At 36.9% G+C, this 22,855-nt stretch overlaps 1 protein-coding gene across 22 annotated transcripts in view; it reads right to left on the bottom strand.

The window, feature by feature from the left end:
- Window positions 1-22,855, bottom strand: part of LOC126188844 (uncharacterized) — a 2,133,693-nt gene that overhangs the window by 1,026,201 nt on the left and 1,084,637 nt on the right. For 11 of the 22 annotated variants that reach the window (XM_049930484.1, XM_049930467.1, XM_049930483.1 and 8 more), the window contains one exon: window positions 8,182-8,367. The exons of 10 other annotated variants lie outside the window; for them this stretch is intronic. In XM_049930484.1, the coding sequence (XP_049786441.1) occupies window positions 8,182-8,367 (186 nt within the window). The remainder of the gene's footprint in view (window positions 1-8,181; window positions 8,368-22,855) is intronic. One more of the 22 variants, XM_049930472.1, reaches the window with a different exon arrangement.

The raw sequence follows: 22,855 nt of genomic DNA, 5'->3' as shown, positions 1-22,855 counted from the left end.
GCAAAACACTTTCTGTTGTCCCGACACCATTTTTACTAGACCTGAAGTGAGCACACACTGCTGACTTGAGAGTTTGCTCTTTCCAACAGTACATTATTCACACACATATCTCAAGTAACATAATAGTTATGCTTTTTTTAAACCAGATGATTCTTTTTGATACACTCTGTATATTATGTTCTATTCCAAGAGAATCACATCAGCTATTGTTCTTGTGAGGTGTTTGTGGCATTACGCTGATAAGTTTGGTAACCCCAAAGTAATCAAAGTGATCTTGTTGGACAATTGACCACAGTTCATATCTTGGGCCTTGGTCACTACAATGCAGCTGTGAGGAATCACCATTCACCTGATGCCTATGTGAAAGATAGACCGCGGTGCGTACATCACAAAAGTAGGCCAAGCTTGCTCACTAGCTTGCTCTACTCAGCAGAAAAACTTGCTCGCTCTACTCAGCAGAAAAACTGCATTTCTACACCTGTTAGCTGATAACTGGATGTGTATGTACAAACGAGAATTGCATCTTCTTCTGGAATCCACTATTATGGTATTAGAAAGTGCTTAGGCCTACTAATTATTCGTTATGGCTGCATTGGGGTACAATAAAATTAAAATCATCTCAAGATGATTAACAGTTGCATAAGACAACACATCTTGTATGAAATGAGGACTGTTATGCAGCAGAGATTAAATGCTACAAACAAGCTGTTATACCATTTATGTCGAGAATTGATCTTAAATTTTGTCGTATGACCAGTAGTCAATAAGACTTCACAATACCAGATTCCAGTAGAAGATGCAATTTTCATTGGCACATACACATCCAGTTGTGATTTAACAGGTTTAGAAGTGCATTTTGTCTGCTTAGTTAAGCAAGCGAGTGAGCTCAGGCCTGCCTTCATGATGTACATGCTGCGACCTGTCTTTCTTGTGGGCCCTGTATTCACCAGACAAGCATTTACCATGCAGCCATGAACGCAGCTTAATGGGTTTTCACAAAATGGGGAACCTGGCAAGGATTCACTGTTCAGCTCGAAATACCAAATAGGTTCCATATTTCCTGCAGTTCAAAGAGATCATTAACAGTTTAATTCACTATGCTAAAAGCTGTTCCCCAGCTGAGCTTATGTTTGGGGGGCCAGTAATTATGCCCCTCAGAGCCACAATGCAATTACTTCCTTCCCCAGAAGAGGAACTACAAACAAAATTGTCAAATGCTCTAACAAGAATGAGGAGGAATGAAGCTCGCAGGAAGGTCACCATGATTGCATAGCCAAGAGCCCTATGATTAAGGAAGGTGATTTGGTTCTAGTCCAAAACTATCACTGGTCTGGTCTCTTAGAAAAGAAAGCCAAGTTCCATCAACTGTATGACTGTCCCTACTGAGTTGAAAAAGTTCTATGTGATCACTCCTATAGCTCCTACGTAGTTGTTGGCTGATATATCAGTGCTGAAAACAGCATACAGAGCATTGCAAATATAAAGCTGTTGGTCAGCCAGACCCATTCATGCCTGTAAATAATTTCAAACTCCAGTTTAGCATTCATGAAATCGAATTTGTGATAATATTGTAGGCCATTTACTTTTCATTTGCTTAGAAATAAAGGGTGATTAAGACAATTTTGCCCTTTATGCAGCGTGTGCCTAAAGTAATGTTTTCACATGGGCTAATATAACAATGAAAACAATCAGTTTTTGACAAAGTAATTTAATAGGATAGAAAAAAAAAGCTACTCATCAAACAGCGACAGAACACATTCCCCAGTTATAAGTTGTGTTGTGATTCACATAACTGTGTAATGATTAGCAAGTATTAAGAAGGAAATTGAGGAGAAGTTTACAGAGTTCAAGAAGGATAAATGGCTGATACTGTTGGGAAAGGCATGGGTGGATTAGAATAGTGGAACCTAGAAATATAGAGCACATGTCTTGCAGTGGGTGTACGTGGAAAGGGTAGTAATGAAGTAGAGTTTGTTCTGCTTGAGGCAGTAGGAGGCACTGGGAATGGGAAAGTGAATGCCATGTATGACAGGCATGACTGGGTGCAATCATAACCCATCTCCCCTTCCTTATTATTTGCCAAAGACAGATGTTTGCAAACCAATCTCTAATACCAAGGACTTCACAACAGCACAACAGTGTCAAGAAGTTAGATTGAACAACATGACAAAAAAACACACACACACAAACACACAACACACACACACACACACACACACACACACATGCATGCGCGCACACTACTGTCACTCGGGCTACTATCTAGAATTGAATCATAAAATTTATATAATGCTAACATTACACTAGGGAAATAGGATGAAGGGGGGTTAAATGAGTTATTAAGTGTCAAGTTCTTATATTTTTTGTGTCAAGGGAGGTCAAACCCTACTATCAGGAGGCATCTCAAGGAATACACTGCAAAAAATGCATAATAAGAGGAGAATCACTTAATGTGGGGAAGAAAATTAGTTAAGAAAAAGTGGTAGCTGGAGATGAACAATCACAATACCATTATCATTGTGTTGGTCTCAACTCACAGTTCTTTCGGCACTTCTAGAAAGCAGATAGTATGTGAAACATGGATCTTAGAGGAAAAATCTGTCTTGTGTTGAGACTAGTATCTATCTAGCAGCCTCATCCAGGCATAGTGATTTCAATGGGAAAATAAATGTGTGAGAGAAGAGAAAAACAATAAATGTATTTTAGAATATACAAACATAATATATTTCAAGAATCTTCCAAAAATGATAAATACTAAATAACAATTAACTGTTGGGGGTATGGTTTGAACTAGCAACACACATCAGCTAACAATGGTAACTGCTGCACTACAATGCGTGCAGCAAAGCTTGTGGCTAAGTCTAAGTGTGTCTAAAAGAGCTTTTGATTTTTTTAAGTAATCTGAAATTTTCCTTTGGTAACTGCAATGTCTGCATTTTTGCAATTTGTTTGGACAAAACACTTAGACGCCAACAGAGCTAAATGCAGTTTCTGTTTGTATAGATTTGGGAGTGTTTGTGTTTTTCATTGCGAGAATGAGGAAGGCAAGTTGCGAATCTGATGGGTGCTGAAATTTAGCAGGAGAACCAACTACAAGGTCTGATTTCATTAGTTTTTCTCAGTGGACAATAGAGATAACTGCATAGCCCTACTGTTCTTGTTGTTACCCTCAAATGGCACACTGTGATTTGGAAGCAATAAATATGGATTTTGATATGGACTTTGAACCTGACAACACTTTAGGGAGTAAGATTTTCAATCATAATGTTAGGGAAACCACAAACAAATTGATCAGGTGAAATGGATTAAGAGACTGTATGAGTATCATGGAGATCACCAAAAACCAATTTCTTGCTTATTGAGATTCCTCCAAACATGACCACCAGGTGTGAAGTACATTGAAGCCTTTGGTTGTAACTGTGGTTGAGAAAATAGAAACCATCTGGTAGTAAAATTCTGTCTGGCGGTCGTGAACAATACAAGTATGGAAACATTAACCACCAGTTGAAAAATGCATCTGTCAGAGCACAAAAGGCAAATATGCTCCTCATTAAAAGACTCTGACATAAGTGCGAAATAAACTGCATCAGTCCTCATTCAGCCTTCCTCACCAAAAATTTAGCATGCAAACAAATTTATACTCTTAACACAGAAGATTCTCAATCCTTTTCCCCTTGTTTCTCTCTGTAATGAAACCTTCACCAAAGGCCTTGCCACAGTGGTAACACCTGTTCCTGTTTGATCACCAAAATTGAGTGCTGTCAGGCTGGGCTTGTGCTTGGATGGGTGACCATCCAGTCCAGCGGGGTGCACTCAGCCCTTGTTAGGCAAACTGAGGACCTACTTGACTGAGAAGTAGCAGCTCTGGTTTCATAACCTGACCTTCGGCCAGAGTTGCGGTGTGCTGACCACATGCCCCTCCGTATCTGCAACCAGTGACACCTGTGGTCTGAGGACAACATGGCAGCTCTTTGGTACCAATGGGCCTTCATGGACTGTTTGGGCATAGTTTTCTTTTTAGTTTTAGTTTTTTAGTGAAACCATACTCAGTATCTCCCTCTCACTGCACTGTCTATATACATCCATCTCCCAGTGACATGGTTTTTCTCCAATTGGCACTTTCTTTTGTCTGTCTGTTCCACTGTCAAAAGTCTTCAACCATTTTTCTCATTCATCCATACCACTGTCTCCTTCTCCATGACTCTGCCCCACTGCCATTGTCTTTGCCCCATTCTTTTTCTCTCCCATTTCCACTGTCTCTTTCTTTCTCAATTACAGTCTGCTGCCATTCTCTTCAACAACCATTGTCTCCTCTCCACATGTGCCCTCGAGGATGGAATGGTGTGGGGGTTTCAATTCCTAGAGCAGTCAACTTTAATACATGAGTATGTGGGATCGGGCAGCATGATCAAATTTTTTCATTTTAAATTTTGGTGGTCTTGATGGGTCCACACACCCCCAAACCTAAGTATGGTCTCCAGTCATCTTTTTCATATCCAGTGTCTCCTCACTCTTTGGCTCACACTGCAACTGCCTTCATATAACTCTCTTTCTCTTTCATGGCCACTTTCTCTCTCTGACCATCACTGTCTTCTCTCTCTTCCTGTCTGTCTGGCACTGTCTGCCCTCTCTTCCACTGCCACTGTCTCTCTGCTACTCTCTTTCAGCACAAAAAAAGTGTGAATATGAAAACATGCCAAAATTTTTGGTGAGAAAGATAGAATCAGGATTGTAACAGCTGGTTCCCCTTTTTTCTCTCAGAGTTCTTTAAACAGGAGAATATTCACCTTTTTATTCTCCAGTAGAAGCATTTTTCAACTTCTTCCCTTCTTTCTCCTACCACAGCAGGGTGTGCTGCTTTTATAAAAAGAATTCTATAGGTCAGTAGAGTTTTGACAGTTTATTTATATACTTCTACACATTTACATACTTTGACATGTATAAACAAGAAATAAGTAAGCCTAAAATAACTCTGTCTGAGCAGTTCTCAGACACTGACTGACCGCCATGCCATCCTCAGACGATACGGGTCACTGGATGTGGATTTGGAGAGGCATGTGGTCAGCATACAATTCTCCCGGACATTGTCAGTTTTTGTGACCAGAGCCTCTACTTCTCAGCCAAATAGCTCCTCAATTGACCTCACAAAGGCTTAGTGCTTCCCCCTTGCCAGTGGCACTGGGCAGACTCAGACTGTCACCCATCCAAGTGCTAGTTGAGCCCAACAGCACTTACCTTTAGAGATCTGATAGGAACTGGTGTTACAACTGCAGCAAGGCCATTGGCAAGCATAATATAAGGTTAACACAAAATCATCTCCCATCAAATGAAAGTTCCCTGCACACTACTCTACATAAAAGTGCACAACATTTTTAGGCTACACCTACAGTATACCAAAAAATGTGGTGTTTGATTTGCAAGTACAAAGAATGTAATATGACAGAATAAATTTTTATAAGGTGCTTACACTGCCATGTGGCACCACTCATTGTTGAAAAAAGCCAACTAGAAACATAGTTTTCTGAACTCAGAATCCTTGCAATGATGTCAGAATGACCCCGCATCTCTTGCCAAGTGTTACATTGGTTAAAACTACATTTATTCCTCAGACCAGATATTACAGGCGTATTTTATGGGCATAAATATGGTAACTTTGAACTTCCTGATCTTGGTAATGATATAAAAAAAAGTTTCTAAGTTCCTGAGATTATCATCATAAGAATAGATGGTGAAAATTTCTACAATTTGGCGTGAACAGAAATAATAGAATTGGCCATCCCCAATTTTGGTACCCAAAAATTATGGTTTTTTGGGATTTCTTATGAACTGCCCATGAACAAATGGTGCTTTTACAAGCTGCCTAAGGCCTGTCCTAAACTACACCTGATGCAAAAGAATCTAAACGTGACAAAGTTATGCAAATATTTGCTTCACATATAAGCAGAAAAACCATATCCACGTGCAGCAATTGCTCCTGGATATCTGATGATGGATAAATTCTAAAAGGTGTCATATGAGCAATAATGTCTTTTCTTGCCTGATGGTTGACTTTTACCGCTGTGACCCAGTCAGTGTGTATGCAGAACTACTGATTACTATAATGCAAAAGAACCAACCAAAATCCTTAATTTCCTTGGTCTGGAGGAAGTGTCTAATGTTTAAATTTTGACCCTGTGTTATAGGAGAGCTAAATTATGCCCTTTCTTCTGATATGTATAGAAATGGTCACTAGGCCAAGGGCTAGTAGATTTGACCTTTTATCTCTGTAATCAACTGAACCCACATATGACTCCCAGAAAAATCACATTTTTTGCATGGCTTTTTGTAACACAATGGTACATGCACTGTCACGCATGTGCAGATAAGGCTCCACTGAGTCAGCATTATCTGAATGAGTGTCATTATTTAAGGGTCACTGAGAAAACTAAATGTCTCTGTTGGAGAGAAATTTATGTTTCAGAGCACTAACAAGACGTGGTTGCTCAAGTTTTGTAAGTATTTCCTATCACACAGATGGAAAAAAACACTTTCTAAACAGGTTGACCCCTGAGACTACCTTTAGAATGCAGTGAAAGGCATTGTGCTTCCAAAGCTAAATAAATTTAAATACATAAACTTTATGGGCCTACTGTGCTCCATACTTCCAATCTATGATCCATCTGACACATATCTGCATTATGAACACCCATCTACACTGCTAGGAAAGGCTTGCCACAGTACAGAGGCATTACAAGTATTGCCTTCGAGAAAGTGATACAGATCAAGAGCATAGAAAGCTCAAGCATCTTATTGTAATGGTGTACAAGTTGATTGTGTACCTTCCTTTAGTTTGAATTGTGTGTGGTCTCACTGGGAATTTACACAACTTTTGTAACCCATAAACTATGATTATGTTGCAGAAAAATAAATCAAAAGCTTTACAGAATCCATATGCTGGCTTATTACTCAGATAAGGGTGTTCAGCAAGTATGTTGACTCGTATAGGTTAATCCTTATAAAAAAGTATAAACAGCAACCAACTCCTTATATTCCATGGAAGAATTTCTGTTATTGTAAAGTGTAAAAGGTGGCAGGTAGGAGCAGTTAACTCACATCTGTGTATTTAAAAATATATATAATATTATTAATAATAACAAAAACTTGCATGTGAACATACAATGACTTATTTCATTTCATGATGAATTATCATGCAACTTACTCATGGAACATGAAACTAACTAACCAGCCAATCGCTGTTAGTAACATCATTTATTATAAAACAAAAAGTGACATTAATGATACTGCACCAACATATTCATATCCAGATGGGTGTTCATATTTAAAACTACATTTAACTTCTGCTGTACTTGTGATGTTTAATTTTTCTTGTTGTGGCAAAAACAAGCATCAAGTGTATAGCACATGGTACATCTAATTTTAAACATTCACAGACATCTGGGAATGCCTCTGTCAGCTTGGAACCAATAGTAATACTACATGATTTAAATAAATAGTACTATTAATTTTACTTTTTTGTAATAATTCACTTTTGTTTTTACACAACATAGTTCCACTGTCGCAATTTCCAACAAAACATCATACTGACGTACATATTTTAATAAAAATGAATTGAAAATATTAAATAGGAGTGACAACAATAGAAAGTGGGAAACCTTCAGAAATACAATAAAACCAAAGGAAAATACACACTTTGGAGAAGAAAACTAATAACCATGGTGTTATATAAAAACAATATGGAAAAAGGAGGCATTTTAACAGAATGATTCTTGCAAGATGCCTAGATCTAAATAAAAGATATAGCCTACTCAACTCCTCCAAATGAACCTCATCACTTCAGTGAAAATCATTGACAAGCATGTGCAAGAGGTATACTTGCAGCAGTTCATTAATAAGGTAGCAGCAAAATTTTCACAAATCAGACTCAAGATTATCCATTACAATAATAGAACTGATATTTTTATGCAGCTAGCTGTAAAGAATAAGAGGGGTATTACTATTGTTGATCACAATAATAATAACCTGATAGATCAGTAGTACCATTCAGTGACACACAAGAGTATTTTATTTTAAGAGATTATACAGATATGTCCTTGATAATTAATAGCAATAAAAAGGACAGCACATTAACTTCAGCACTTCCAAATGTTACAATCATATTTTGAAGTTGAGTTTTTTCTTTACCTGAGTTTCTGCACTGATTATTCGAGCTATTTTGAAAGTTCCATCTAATCTGTTATCAATTACAGGCAGTGCAAAAGCTGATATATTCTTGATGATTGGATCACTGACATTAGCTTTTGTACGACCTCCAGTAATGACAGTAGGATAAGTGGTATTACCTTCTGTGTGACCTGCATTAACAGCAAGCTGCAAAATATAATAAATTTCAATTAAAGTGTCAGACCCAGAACAGATTATATATACAATGTTTTGCTGAAAAGTAATGCCTCTGATTTTTTAATGTGGAAACGCTTAAAGCTTTTTAAATAAAACAAATGTTATTAACACTCTACATCCTTATTCTCTGTGTCTACGTATCTGTTTCTCAATGGTGATAAACACATTTCTCCAAATGAGAGACCAGTTTCATACTCTCACTGTAGAATGTTTGATTTTATTGATGGAGCCACAATCTCACGTCTGCTTGCACCACTTGCTTACTATCCAAGTGAAGAGCTTGAAGGTATTCTCTGAGTTTTGGAAACAGGTAAATCAGACAGGTCAAATTGGGACCATATTGTGGACGAACAATAACAGTAAACCCATGTGTCTTATTGTTGCAGATATCACAGTGCTCAAGTGTGCCCTGGCAATGTCACACTGAAGGAGATGATGCTCCACGTATGGACAAACTTTTTGAATGAATGCCTTCAGTTTTCTCAATTACGGCATACTGTTCCTCATGCACCGAGATAGGTACATTGCACACCGGCATGTTACGCTACACAATGTGGAGCCCTCTAGTGGCAGAGGATTGAATTTGTGTCAGTGAAGTAGGAAAGCTGATGAGCTATATAAATGACATGTAATACCTAAACCAATATTGAGTGCAGGATAAAAAATTCAGAGACATTACTTTTCAACATGTTCTCATATTGTAACATGGCATGATCGCAAATGTGAACTTTAATGTAACAGAGTCTCCATATGGCTCTAAAAAGTGCTTTCATCTTTCAAGCTGTTGATGGATAACAAAACACAGATGATTCAGTAAAATCTTCTTCCAGAGTCCTTGAGATTTTTCTCTTCACTGTATTAACCTGCTGGGAACATACAACAACTATAGATCCTCTACTTACCTCACTGTTTCCTTTTTTGATAATAGTTGTCCTCTCTCTCTTTCTCTCTCATCCATGATTTTTTTACCTACCCTGAAGACCCAAATTGGAAACCCTAGTTCTAAAGAAGTTTTGGTTTGTTGCTTCTGAGTATTTGATTTGTTTTTTAATTTTTTTCCGTAGTCCTGTGATCCATGCTATCTTTGTCTTTTTCCAGAAATTCAGGAATGTTTGTTTTGTTAGCCTGACCTCATAGAAGTGGTGGAAGGGTTCAAAAAGGGCAACAAACCTTTACGTCTAAAGATTTACACATATTTCAGTGAATCATGGCATTGATTCTCATTTTCCAACTCTTTTGTTTGTGTTCAACAATTTGTCTTTATAGCATCTCTAGTCTAGCTAGCTTGCAGTTCTGTATTGAAGCTTCACACACATATAAACATTCTGTCCTTACAATTTTAGTATAATGTTTTTGTTTTGTTATTTCTAGAACTCCAATACTTGAGACAAACATTTTTAGTTGGATCATAAGGTCTTTACATTTTATTAATTAGCAGTAAACTACTGATTATTTAAGGAATTGAACTCAAATGTACAGAGCAGCTTCAAACTTCTGATTACTTTACAAATGAGTTAGTGTGTTAAACGTAAGCATATAAACAAGAAAAAGTTTAGAAAAGTTTTGATATCTTGTTCGAAGTTCATTGGAAGTCACCAAGTGCTCTAATTGTCAAATATTAGATGAGTACAGTCTGGGTAATTTGTACTCTGTTTTAAGCAAAAGCTAGTTTTTCACACATCTCAATTCTTTATAATGCCATATCACCTAAAATGTGTGTCGTACACTTATATAACTCTGCAGGGACACTTAGTGGAATACATGGACAATGTCTGCAAAATGTCATGTGAACAGAGTTAGTTGTAAAGAAGTAACAAATTAAATTTTCATGCATCATGTGGCAACTTTACTGCATGAACAGAAATTTTTATTTAATTTAATTTTATTTTATTTATTTTTGAGTTCTGTGGATCCTTAATGCAAGTGTTGTGCTATACTGTAGAATGTGTCATATTATTACAGTAATTACTATACATAGATGGTAATGAGGCTTACAACCTTAATTAAATGTTAATGGATACATCAAAAGTGTGGTGTAAGGGTTAAGGAGACAGTAGTAATAATAGTGATACGAACAGTTTGTAAGGATTACAGTCTAATTAAAAAAAATAAAGTTTTCTTTCAATAAGTGATATACCTATGCTATACAGTAAGTCCCCTTTATAAAACTTACAAGAAAACTCAGTTCACATCGTCAAAAAAATTTCTGTAAGGAACAGGAAGAGCTATCCGAAACATAAAGTTTGGCTATTTTTTTGAATTTAATCAGACCCTCAATGAATGATTTAACATGAGCTGGATGTTTATGGTAAATCTTATTGGACTTCTTAAATGCTCTCATTCTCAAGCACTGGAAGAATTCAAACTGGGTATTTTGCATGGTAAGATACATATATACAGTGTCCAACTGCATCAACTGTCTTATTAAAACCTATAACCCAACATCGTAACTCTTAATGAGTAAATTACAGTAGCATTTCAAATTTTTAAATTCTGCCAATTGTTACACAAAATATTGAAAACCAAATTTTGATTGGCACTGAACAAGCCTCTCAACTGGAGCTGCTGTGTTATCTCAGCTACTGTGATCTTAAGTTAAAATCCATTTATAACTCTCTGAATGATGTCATTATTTATAACACTTACTTTACTGAACATCTGGAACATCTTGGGCAAGTGTTGCTTCAGTTTAGTGAGGCTGGGCTCACTCTTAAGTCCTCTAAGATTAACATAGGCTGTTGACAGATCTCTTTCTTGGGCATTTGGTGTCAGCCGAAGATGCCAGAATTAATCAAGAACGTACGCATGATTTGCATAAATTCCCTCCATCTAAGAACAAGGAGGGGTAGCCAGGTTTACTGGCATGGCTAACTTTCACAAATTTGTGCCTAATGTGGTACAACTGGCAGCCCCCCTTAATAGCGCGTGTAGGAATGGAGAGGTTTTTGAGTGGGGCAAAAGTTAACAAGCCTCGTTTGAATCCATCAAAGAAGCTCCTAGTAATCCACCAGTTTTGATGATACCTAATTTTGAGTTGCTGTTTATTGTACGGAATGTTGCCTAAAATGCCAGCATTGCTGCCATTGTTCATAGGAATCTGAGGGTCAATGCGGTCCGATAGCATATACCATGAAGAGATTGTCTCCTGCTGAGTTTATATATTTGTCTTATGAGTGGGAAACTCTTGTGGTTCTCTTTGCCTTAGAGAAATTTTATCTTGAGCTTAGGGAATTCCAACTCGAGACTGATAACCATGCCTTAAGTTGTGTGTTGGGGTGCCCAAGGGAGATGAGGAGGATTGCTCTTCAGGCAGTCCACATCTTGGCTTTCCAAATTACTGTCAAACACATTAGAGGCACAGAAAATCAAATTGCTAACATCCTCAGCTAGGGACAGTCATGTTGGAAGTGGTCGAGAAGCTCCACCTATAGCTTGTGTGTGTCTTAAGTGACGCACTAGAAATCTATTTGGGTCTGAAGCACTAACAGGATCAAGATCCTTCTATTCATTCTACTAAGCATGGGTTCCTGGGGAAATTATGTTTTAAATAAAGGTATGATTTGCTGTAAGGAAAGGAAGGGCAAGAATTTTAAGATCTGCCTACCCAAGGAGTTGGTACCAACCGTCTTCCATTATCTCCACAATTCTCTGCTGGCTGGTCATTTAGGAGTGTACAAGACTGTTGCTAAAACTAGACAACATGTGGCATAGCCCTCCTTGTACTTCACTGCCATTAATACCTTGAAAATCTTTTATTATTGTGGGTAGTTGTTGTTTTCCCTCTTTTGGTGCTGTCATTTAGTGTGTTCCAAGCAGACTGGACTGCAGAGCAGAGATTATACTTGACAGCCTTATTTTCTCACTAGATATTTGGTGGAGAGTTTTGGGTGTCACCTCTGCACTGGATAAGCAACGACTGCAACTGAATACTTTGTGAACTAGTTTTATGGCAAATTTAAATGTTGTTTTGACCCAAACATTTTAAGATTTAAATTTCCCTGGGTTGTTCTCTTGATTTGGCTGTAGCTCCCCATGTGTTTGTAAATTGTATTCCATATGCTCAATTGAAACTGTGTCATTACACTTATGGTTTCATTCACGTGTTCTGGGCTTAGTTGTGCTAATTTTATTTTGTGTGCATCCAGTTGGCATCTTGACAATTTAATATTTACTAATGTATGCTCCATACTCGAGGTGTCTATGTTAAACTTGATTGCTTGTGTGCCTTGTACTGCTATACTGCTATGCACAGGTGTGAGCATATGAGTCTGGTTGCGGCTTGTGAGCCTTGTTTTGCGTGCCTGTAATCTCACAGTAGTTCTGTCCGTCCCCCCACCAGTAGTCAGGCAGTTGGGCTAGTGAGCAATTAACTGGGTCTGCCATTGTGGATGACAGTGTTATTGTAGCCCGCTCAATGCACAGAATTCATATAAAAGATATGTTGTTTTTGTTTTGTACTACCCATCAGTGTCTTTGATACAATTTTGGAGTGTTTGCTTTAACAGCTTGTGCTCTCCAAGCGTTCACTAAAGTCTGTGTTAAAGTATAGGGTTTTAGTTTTGTATATTACTTTGGGTTGCACGTTAAGAGTGGTGTGTTTTTACTGGTGTTGTATTTTTATACTTCTAAAAGAAAAAGAGGTTCATATGTCAATGCTTTCCTAAAAATATTGGTGGGAATGAAGAATTTCGCCTGTGGTATTCACTCAGGGTATCAGGGTCTCTTGTCCCTGCTAGTGGTTACTGCATATTGTTCAAAGTTACTCTAATAAGCAGGGTTTGTGATCCCTCACCTCCCTGGATCAAATTCTTGTCCTTTCTTGGCATAATCTTGTTCCTTCTTCAGGCTAATTATTATTAGCATGATCACACCGCTTTGCACTTATTATCCATTGTTAATAAATTCTGAGAATTATCATTCTCTGTCCGACCGTTTGTCAATTGCTAAAATTGTCATTTGAAGTAAAGTGTTTCTTACTGACCTATTGCCCACTAAGGGGTTGTTGTAGGGTGAGACAAACAAATTTTTTTGTTCCTTTAAATTGAATTATTGTCGTTTTCTATCAAAAAGCTTTTTATTGTTGAATTAGTGTTTTAAAATCATAAGTTCATTTGAATTTAAAAAATCATCTATATTTTCATGTAAAGTTTGTTGCTTGTTTTAATTCTGAAAACTTTGATGAATAAATCATTTATGTGTAATAAATGATGACTGATTATCCTAAACCCTGATGTCCAGTCCTTCTACTAAAATTCTTTATTGGCAATTCAGGGTACCAAGGTTTTCTGATTACAATATATATTAGATTTCTATATATTTTTGTGCATTTTTTGTTATGTTTCTCATGCATTTATGTTTTATCAGCTGAAATTCTGGGATCAGTTTATGTTTGCTATTTCCCCCTAAAAGATTGTTTCTGTAAGATTTGGTGGATGTATTGCAAATTCTAGGCAGCTCACATCAATATCCTCTCAGATTTTTTTGTCTTCAATTATCTATCTTTTTTTTCTGAAGAAACCTCCACCTGCATTTGTTCACTCGTTCATTAGAGTTTTACAGCCCAGCAACTGACAGAGACAGTGTAAAAGTGAAGTAGTGAAGAGATTGATTTGTAAGCTATGAGGGCAGGCTAAAAGTAGTGGCACAGAAATTTTTATTCTGTTCTCAATATGATTGACTTCCCTGCTTCACTGGCACAAGTTGCAGCCCTCTGCTATTAGTGGGCACAAAATTATAGTGTATAACCTGGTGGTGTGTAACATCACTATATCTGTGCATGAGAAACAGCACACTGTACTCGAGTCTCTAACAGCAGAAAATATGCCACCTATTGAAACCCATAAACGACTGCAAGCAGTGTATGGTGATACTGTATTGACATCAGTATTGTGGGATTCTGGATTGACAGTGCTTGTAATGAAGGAAACAGTGGTATTAATCTTAATGTGTGTGAAAGAGCTTTGAGTGGATGACTGTATATAGCAAACAACAAGACTCATCGGAATTCGGTTGATGAACTCAGCACAGAAAATCATTGGATAACACAGACGCAGCTCTTAGGTAAGTGTGGCATGTAATGAGAAGTGAGACTCTAGATCTGTCAACAAAATCAAACATTCTACAGAGATGATGTCAACAAACTGTTACTCATTGGGAGAAATGTGTTCATCGGCAGGCTGACTAGATTGAGAAATAAATATGTAGACATGAAGAATAAAAATGTAGAATATTGATCATGTTTGTTTTGTTTAAAAAGCTTTACAAGTTTTCATATAAACATTTTGGAGGTAAAACTTTTCAGCATGCCCTCATATGTACAGAGATTAGTAGAAACACTAAAATAGATACAATAGGTATGGAATTGGAATTTAATCATCCACATCTTGAGTGCAGTTTTTCTTTACAGTCTCATCAACAGATGACTGCCAAAAACTATACGAACTGGTAACAGACTTGAGCTCTAATTAATACTTTCTTAGAGTATTATTTGCACACTTCAAAACTGTGAGGCTATTTTCAGAGAACATTTCAGCTGATTTCTATTAGAGAGATTTTTGAAAATCACAAAAGGGCCTACTGCATTGAGCTATTCAAAAAATGGGGTAGTCTGACAATTCCAAGTAAATATGTAATCCAAATCACAGTTTTTATGAAAAAATTGAGAAATATGTAGCAAACAGCTCCATACATGATCATAAAACCAGATAGAGTGATTATTTGTGCCTGGATAGAATGAATAGTAAAAAGACCCAAACAACTATTTTTTACTAAGGAATCAAGGTATATAATCAACTGACAAAAGATATCAAAAACATAAAGGAACTCTATAAATTTAAAGCATATCCTAAGGAATATTTATGAAAAAATAGTTTTTATTCCATTAAAGACTTCATGCAACTTAAGATTATTACAAATATATAAGCAGGTTGACCAGTTACAAAGTAGAAAAAGAGGAGGAAATATGCTTGTAAGCAACAAATACATGAAACTTTGGAAACACAATACATTGTAGTTTGATATTTATTCCATACAATATAAAGCCAAGGTGTATTATCAGAGGAGTCTTATGATTCATTTCTCTTGTTGGACCCAGGCTCTTCTGCCTTACGTAATGCAGTGATAAATTGTCTATGTATATTTGTATTATAAATTTCTTATGTATACCCTGTTTGATCCATTATCTTATGTACCTCCATTATAAATGATGCACACATATATATGTGTGTAATGTTAACATCCACACAAAGAAATTTGTCTATAGATGAATGAATAAACAAATAAAAATAAATAAATAAAAGTGGTTTATTCTCCATGACAGTCAGATATATTTTCAAGAAGTAATTACTAGTTTTGCCTGTGAGTGACTTTTTTAAGATCATGAGAAGGAAGCAGAGTTCACTCCCTTGCACTTAGCAAACATCACATTGAGGTAGTGGTTTCCCTGAAATGCTTTCGAGTGAACTATTGTTTCCTTCTTATGGTTTGAAAATGGCCAGTGACAGACAAAATCAGTATTTTCTACTTGAAATTGTATGTGACTATGTCAGAAAATAAACCATTTGAAACAAATGTATCAACAGTCAATGATTTCACCTGTACAACATGCTTTCCAGAGATTGTTTTCACTTCATATGGGAAAGGTGGGCATTTATACCTGATGTGATGCTTTACTTAATTATACTAATATATCAACACTTAACAAGAGTGAATTTAGGATGAGCTGTGAAATTAAAAAAAGTAAAACTAGTTTCCATATAGACTGTTTTTCCCTATCTAACTAATGTGAAGCATGGAGTTTTACACTGTAATGAAAATTTATTTTATAGGAAATTTACAAATTGGAAATTCTTTGATGTCATAAGCACAGTATCTTATTAATCACTAATTCCACAATTTATTGCAATATTTTTGGGATGCATATTCCAGTTAACACTAATGGTCACATTAAACAAGCTCTACTCAAAGTCGCTGTATTGTGTGTGTCAATAAATTAATTATGAAGTAATGTCCACAATAATTATCAGTGGATTGAATTTCAAGGTATCATCTTATTTGTCAGTTACATAATGTGAACTCGATATCATTCATATTAATACTTTTGTTCAATTCTTGTTTAACAACTTTCTGTGCATGTGTTTCACTTTTTTCAAAAAAGAAAAAAAACAGACAAGGAATTTATAATACTGGTGATAAAGCAGTTTCAACTATTGACTATAATTTGTCCTCTGAGTTACATAGAATATTCTCTTTCTAGCACAAGATACTTTAATCCCAAGAGAGATCCATTCCCTGTTTTTGGTTTTGCTCAAATTCATCCTGGTTTGTTCTAGCAGACAAGAAGACTCTACAAATGTGTGTAAAGGGTAGCTTAATTCTGCATCTACACTGTCTACTTAGAAGATATTGTCCCATAATTTATCTCCAAACACCATGACTAAGTCATTATTTATGATTTTGTAGTACAGTATTTCTCTTCTTTGATGTGAACCTAACAAACCAGTGTATTTTGTTGTTTACATTTCACAATAAATGACTACCACTTTTACATTTAAATCATTTAAGGGGTTGGGTCTATAATCAAAATGTCCACTGCTCTTCCATTAAGTCCTGGAATCCTCAGTAGGCGCTTCACTGTGGCAAATAATGAAAAGTTGGACATCAACAATTTAGTGTCTTCAGTCACTACTGTCTCACAGAAAATCAACACTACAGCCTCCACAAACAGCTATTAAAACTGTCTCTAGATGTTTTATGAAGTTAAAGATATCTCCTGCTGGTGGCTAATAAATTATCAGTACCATACTACAAACTTGGGTATTTTCTAACCCCCTACTTTGTATATTTTCCCTGAAAAGAAAGACATCCTGTGCCTGTCTGACCACCACATAACCACAGGGTTAGATAAGTTACAGATAAATGATAGCACTACATCAGCTTACTCATGCAGAAGTAATATGGGAAAAGGAGGAATTGTTACATATATTATGACAGAACACAAGTTGAAAAACACTGAAACGAGTAAACTTTGTAGTGACTAGCACACAGAAGTGTATGTTTGTGAATTAATACTGAACAATAGTTCACTTTTAATTGTATCTGTATGCAGATCCCCCCTGGGAAATTTTGAACTGTTTATGAGGAATCTGGATTTCTCAGTGTGCTGTCTGCCAGACAGCAGCAATCAATTAACACTAGAATGGCAGAGTTTCTGACATTCCTAAAATGGCAGAAAGGGGTCATTCTGATCCCACATAAAATATTTTCATATCTGACTTAAACAAGTACTTCTTTTACTGTTTGTTAATCTATACCTTTTTTCTAATAATCACAACAATTATTTACCATTATAAATAATAATTACTAATTTATTTGAACAACAATGTATCATACACATTTGTTGTTACTATTGCTAACAAGTTTCTTAACTATAGATTTTAATTTATTAATTATTCATACAACCTTCTAGACACATTTAGTATATTTAGTCCATTTTACTCTCACATGTGTTTTACAAACAGTTCTGTATTACTTTTTGCTCAAGTCATTTGAAGCCTCTAGACACATTTAGCACAGATGATTACTGTTTTACAAGCACAGTTTCTGCACACAGCTTTGTGGCACTTTACATAATTTTTGCTGGTCTTGTTGGCTTTGCAGAGGCTGATTTGGCACTTCCACTGCTTTCTAGATTATTTCAGTCCTATATCCTCTTCCTTTGCCTGATGTTCTTGCTCTTTTGTTCCCTTGAGCTCCTTTGCCAGTTGAAGTATGAACTTCTTCCTATCCATTTTCTTGTTCATTACTATGTTATAGATGACCCATGCATGTATTGCCATCATGTCCAGTATGTCCTAGAAGACATGCATTGGGCATCTCCTACACGTAACCTTCGTAGTATATTTATGGGTCATTTGATCAACCACATCCACCCCGTAGCCGGCCGCGGTGACCGTGCGGTTCTAGGCTCTTCAGTCCGGAACCGTGAGACTGCTACGGTCACAGGTTCGAATCCTGCCTCGGGCATGGATGTGTGTGATGTCCTTAGGTTAGTTAGGTTTAAGTAGTTCTAAGTTCTAGGAGACTGATGACCTCCGATGTTAAGTCCCATAGTGCTCAGAGCCATTTGAACCATTTCCACCCCGTACTTTGTTGCATTGTAGAATGTTACAGTTTTAGATTTTTTCTTTCCTTCCTTGCTTATTGCTACTTCAGAATGCCACATACTCAGAACAATGACATTTTTATTCTTCTTTCCTTGGTATACAGACAAGGTGCAGTCTGTGTTGCCACTATTGTGCAGTACTGTGGTGGAGTGTATTTCAGCATTCAGCTTCCTTTCTTCATTGGGGATTTCACAGCGTATCTTATTCATTGTACAAATTACTGAAGTTTTATTTTCTTTGAGTTTTTTTAGCAAGTTGAAGACACATAAAGAAGCTGTCTGTGGTCACATTACTTCTTTGATTTACAAATGGCTCCATGAGATGCAGAACGACGTACTCTCCAAGTGGTTGTTTCCCTATATGCATGTCCTCTTTGCAGAGGTATGGGAAAGCACTGCATACATTCTTGGTCATTACAGCAACAGCCAACCAGAATTTGAGACCATATTTGTCTGGTTTGTTGGATATGAATTGAGTAAACCTGCATCTTGTTGCTTGGTAGCCGTTGCTCATCAATGGTTATATTTTCTGCAGGGCAGTAAGTGCAAATACTGTTTTCAATGAACTTTCCCCAAATTTCAAATACAAGAGCATATTTGTTGGGTGCCAGGCATTCAGCTCGGGTAAATCTGTCATCAAAACGGAGAAATCTGAGAAGCTCCTGAAATCCGTCCCTTGGCATAATGTCCCTGATAAAAGCAGGCCCCCAAGAGTGCAACCAGAGATCATCCACAGACAGACCTTTTTTGTGCAGAATACGCTCCAAACACACTTGGTGGCTATCAGTTTCTCCAGTTCCTCAAGTGACACAGTCCAGTAATTGTTTTTAGTACCTTTTGAGTAATTGTGAATTTCTTCATTAGACGTAGCAGTGTTTCATCAAATATAAGACCTAAGGCACTGATGACAGAGCTGTCTACTCATTAGCAAGCATAAGCAGTTGGACCCCCTCTTTCCTTCAGAACAGTCACAGCTGACGGTCTTCCAGAAGATGAATAATTTACAATCTCCCACATGATTCTATCCCCTGCAATAATATTTGTAGATGCTTCCAACTGTACCTGCTGTGATAAAAGTGGTGATGATTGACATATCATCGTCTGATTCCTCTTGCACTAATCGCCCCTTGATCACATTGTCTTCATCTTCACTTGTGTCTGGTACATAAACATCATTTTCATCAGTGAAGTCAATTTCCGATTCAGCTTCAGAATTCCCTAAGAGACGTAACACTTCTTCATCAGAAGTCCCTGCTAATGATACATGTTCAAAAACATGTTTCACAGACAAAGATTGCCTGAGTGATACAACATAAGCTGTGATGGACTGGAATGTGCATGTGCCAAGTTGCAACACAGCAACTGCTCTGTGCTCATTGTTGCCACTGTATTGTTGGATAATTTACTTATATTCAGAAGAGAAATTACAGTGGGGTCAAATTGACACCCTCCACTGTTCTAGGTATACTGAATGAAGTGGAGAAGAAAATTAAAATATTTTGTTCAAAAATGGTTCAAATGGCTCTGAGCACTTTGGGACTCAACATCTGAGATCATAAGTCCCATAGAACTTAGAACTACTTAAACCTAACTAACCTAAGGACATCACACACACCCATGCCCAAGGCAGGATTCGAACCTGCGACCGTAGCAGTCCCGCAGTTCCGGACTGCAGCACCAGAACCGCACGGCTACCGCGGACAGCAAAATATTTTGTAAATACTGAAATATCTTCAAAAAGAGGAGAAAAAAATTAGAAAAAGTAATATAATTTCATTGACAAAGTAAATAAATTGGATATGTCAATGAACGAAAAACATTCTAGTGTAAATAGTTTGTGGTGATTTCAAAGTATATTTTCGAAAGGATTCACGTCAGTGTATCACCAACTTCTCCTTCGGAAATTTAAAAAAAAAAATCGCACGATATCTCAAATAAGGTTTTCAAATCATTTTTGATCTGGAAACCTTATATTAATCCCACAACTTTCCCTTAGTTATTAACTTTCCAAATCGAGTTGATAAAGACAGTAGGACTAAATTGATAATGTTTTCGTTGGTGAAGCTTAAAAAAGCTCAAAGCAAGAAAATAACTGTTTACACAGTAACAAATGCCCTCACTGATCATGATGCGCAGTTAGGATAAATAACATAATGCCTCACAGTATGAATACTCCTCAATGGAAATCAGTTACAATAATTAATGACTCCAGGACAAATGATGAAATTTATAATGAATCAAATGCTAATATAAAATTTAATCTGTTCCATGATAACTTCATATCATTTTTTGATAATAGCTATCCATGTCAGATAACCAGAAAGGACACTAAACAGACACTAGATAGATTGAAGTATCTCGTCACAAGAACAAGTAGGGATCCTGTAGTAGTTGCACACTATAAAAACTACTCAAAATTGCTAATAAAGTTATTAAAACGTCAAGAAACCAGTAATTCTGATGACAGCCTTAAGGCTAGATGGAATGGAGACAGAACTACCCACAGAAGAAGATTACATCAAATGGAAATGCTAGAAATGATGAGTCACAAGTAGCAAGTTCGTTTAATAATCATTTCTTAAATATGGTAGAAAGTGTAGGAACAAAAAGTTCAAGAAAAAAATCGTAGCAGCGAGTTGAAAAAGTAGCTGTCATAAAATTCACTCACATGAGTGTATCACCAGCTTCTCCTTCGGAAATAAAAAAAAAATAAAAAATAAAAAAAAAAAGAAACACATTCTCTCAAAAATTTGAGGGTCATTCAATAATTAAAGAGACAAATTGGTCTGGAGAAAAAACTCTTAGTAGGGAAAGTTTGATACTTTTATGGCTTTACGTTGGCATCACTGGCATGAGCCCTGACCAACTGATGTATCAACATTGTTGTGTTTATAACCTCAAAAATACATTTCAAGATGGCGAGTCCCCTTGAAACGTCCACATTAGTTGGACAATGTTCTGTTATTCGTTTTTTACTTGCTGAGGGCGAGAAACCATTGAATATATACTGTAGAATGTGTAAAGTTTATGGTGAAGATTGCATGAATCGTGCAAATTCTTGCAAGTGGGTACAGCAGTTCAAAAATGGTCGTGACTCAGTGACTGACAAACACTGTTCTGGCTGACCTGTTACAGATTCAACTCCCTCACTTGAAAGTCGAATTGATGACATTATTCTTCCTCACCATCGTGGGACAGAGGAAATGATAGTTGATAAGTCTGAAGTTAGTACTGGTACAGTTCATAACATTATCTGTAACAGGCTGAAGTACCGCAAAACATGTGCAGTATGGGTCCCAATGGAGTTGATGCGGCTACACATTGAAACTAGGTTGAGAGTGTGCGCAGAGCTAAAGGATCATTATGAAAAAAGAGAAGGTGAGCACTTCCTCGACAAATCTTTAACTTGTGGTGAAACTTGGGTTCACTATTATGACCCAGAATAAAAAAGACAAAGCATGGAGTGGAAGCACACCGACCCACATGTCCAGAAAAAATTCGAAACCCAAGCATCAGCAGGAAAAGTCATGTTGACGGTGTTTTGGGATGCTGAACGTCCAGTTTATTGTGATTATCTCGAAGAGCAGCGTACAATGAACAGCCAATACTACTCGGATTTGCTTTTAACCAAAGTGAAGCCAGCCATGAGAGAGAGACATTGTGGATGTCAGAGGAGAGGTGTGATTCTCCAGCAAGACAACGCACATCCTCATATTGCTCTACTAATCCATGAAACCATAAAATAATGGGCTGGAAGTACTGCCTCATTCCCCTTACAGTCCTGATGTAGCACCTAGTGATATCCATTTGTTTGGTGCACTGAAGGAGGCATTACATGGAAAGAGTTTCCAGGACAATGAGGACCTGAAAAAGTTTGTGGGGAAATTGGTTCAAACACCTAGATAAAGAGTTCTTTGCAGCCGTAACAGAAAAGCTTCTAGGCCATTGGAACAAGTGCATAAATGTTCATGGGGATTTTGTTGTAAAGTAGAAAAAGTATTGTTTTGTAAAAGTAAGCGCTCTTTTTCCAGACCAATTTGTCTCTTTAATTTCTGATTGGCCCTTGAAAGAGCTCATGTGGTGTTGGTGGGGTTTCCAATAGGGCAATAAAGATTTGTTCCCATACAACAAGCCCAGTCATATCCAAAATATGTAATGCATCACAAACTCAATGAATTTTTCCACAGAGAATGAAATTTGCCATTGTTAAACCACTCTTTACGAAAGGCAATAAAAAAGATGTCAGTAACTACCGACCTGTTTCAATGCTGACTACCTTTTCCAAAATTTTTGAGA

This window comes from Schistocerca cancellata, chromosome 5, assembly GCF_023864275.1.
Source record: "Schistocerca cancellata isolate TAMUIC-IGC-003103 chromosome 5, iqSchCanc2.1, whole genome shotgun sequence".
Lineage (NCBI taxonomy): Eukaryota > Metazoa > Arthropoda > Insecta > Orthoptera > Acrididae > Schistocerca > Schistocerca cancellata.
This window is presented reverse-complemented; position numbering and strand designations above follow the sequence as displayed.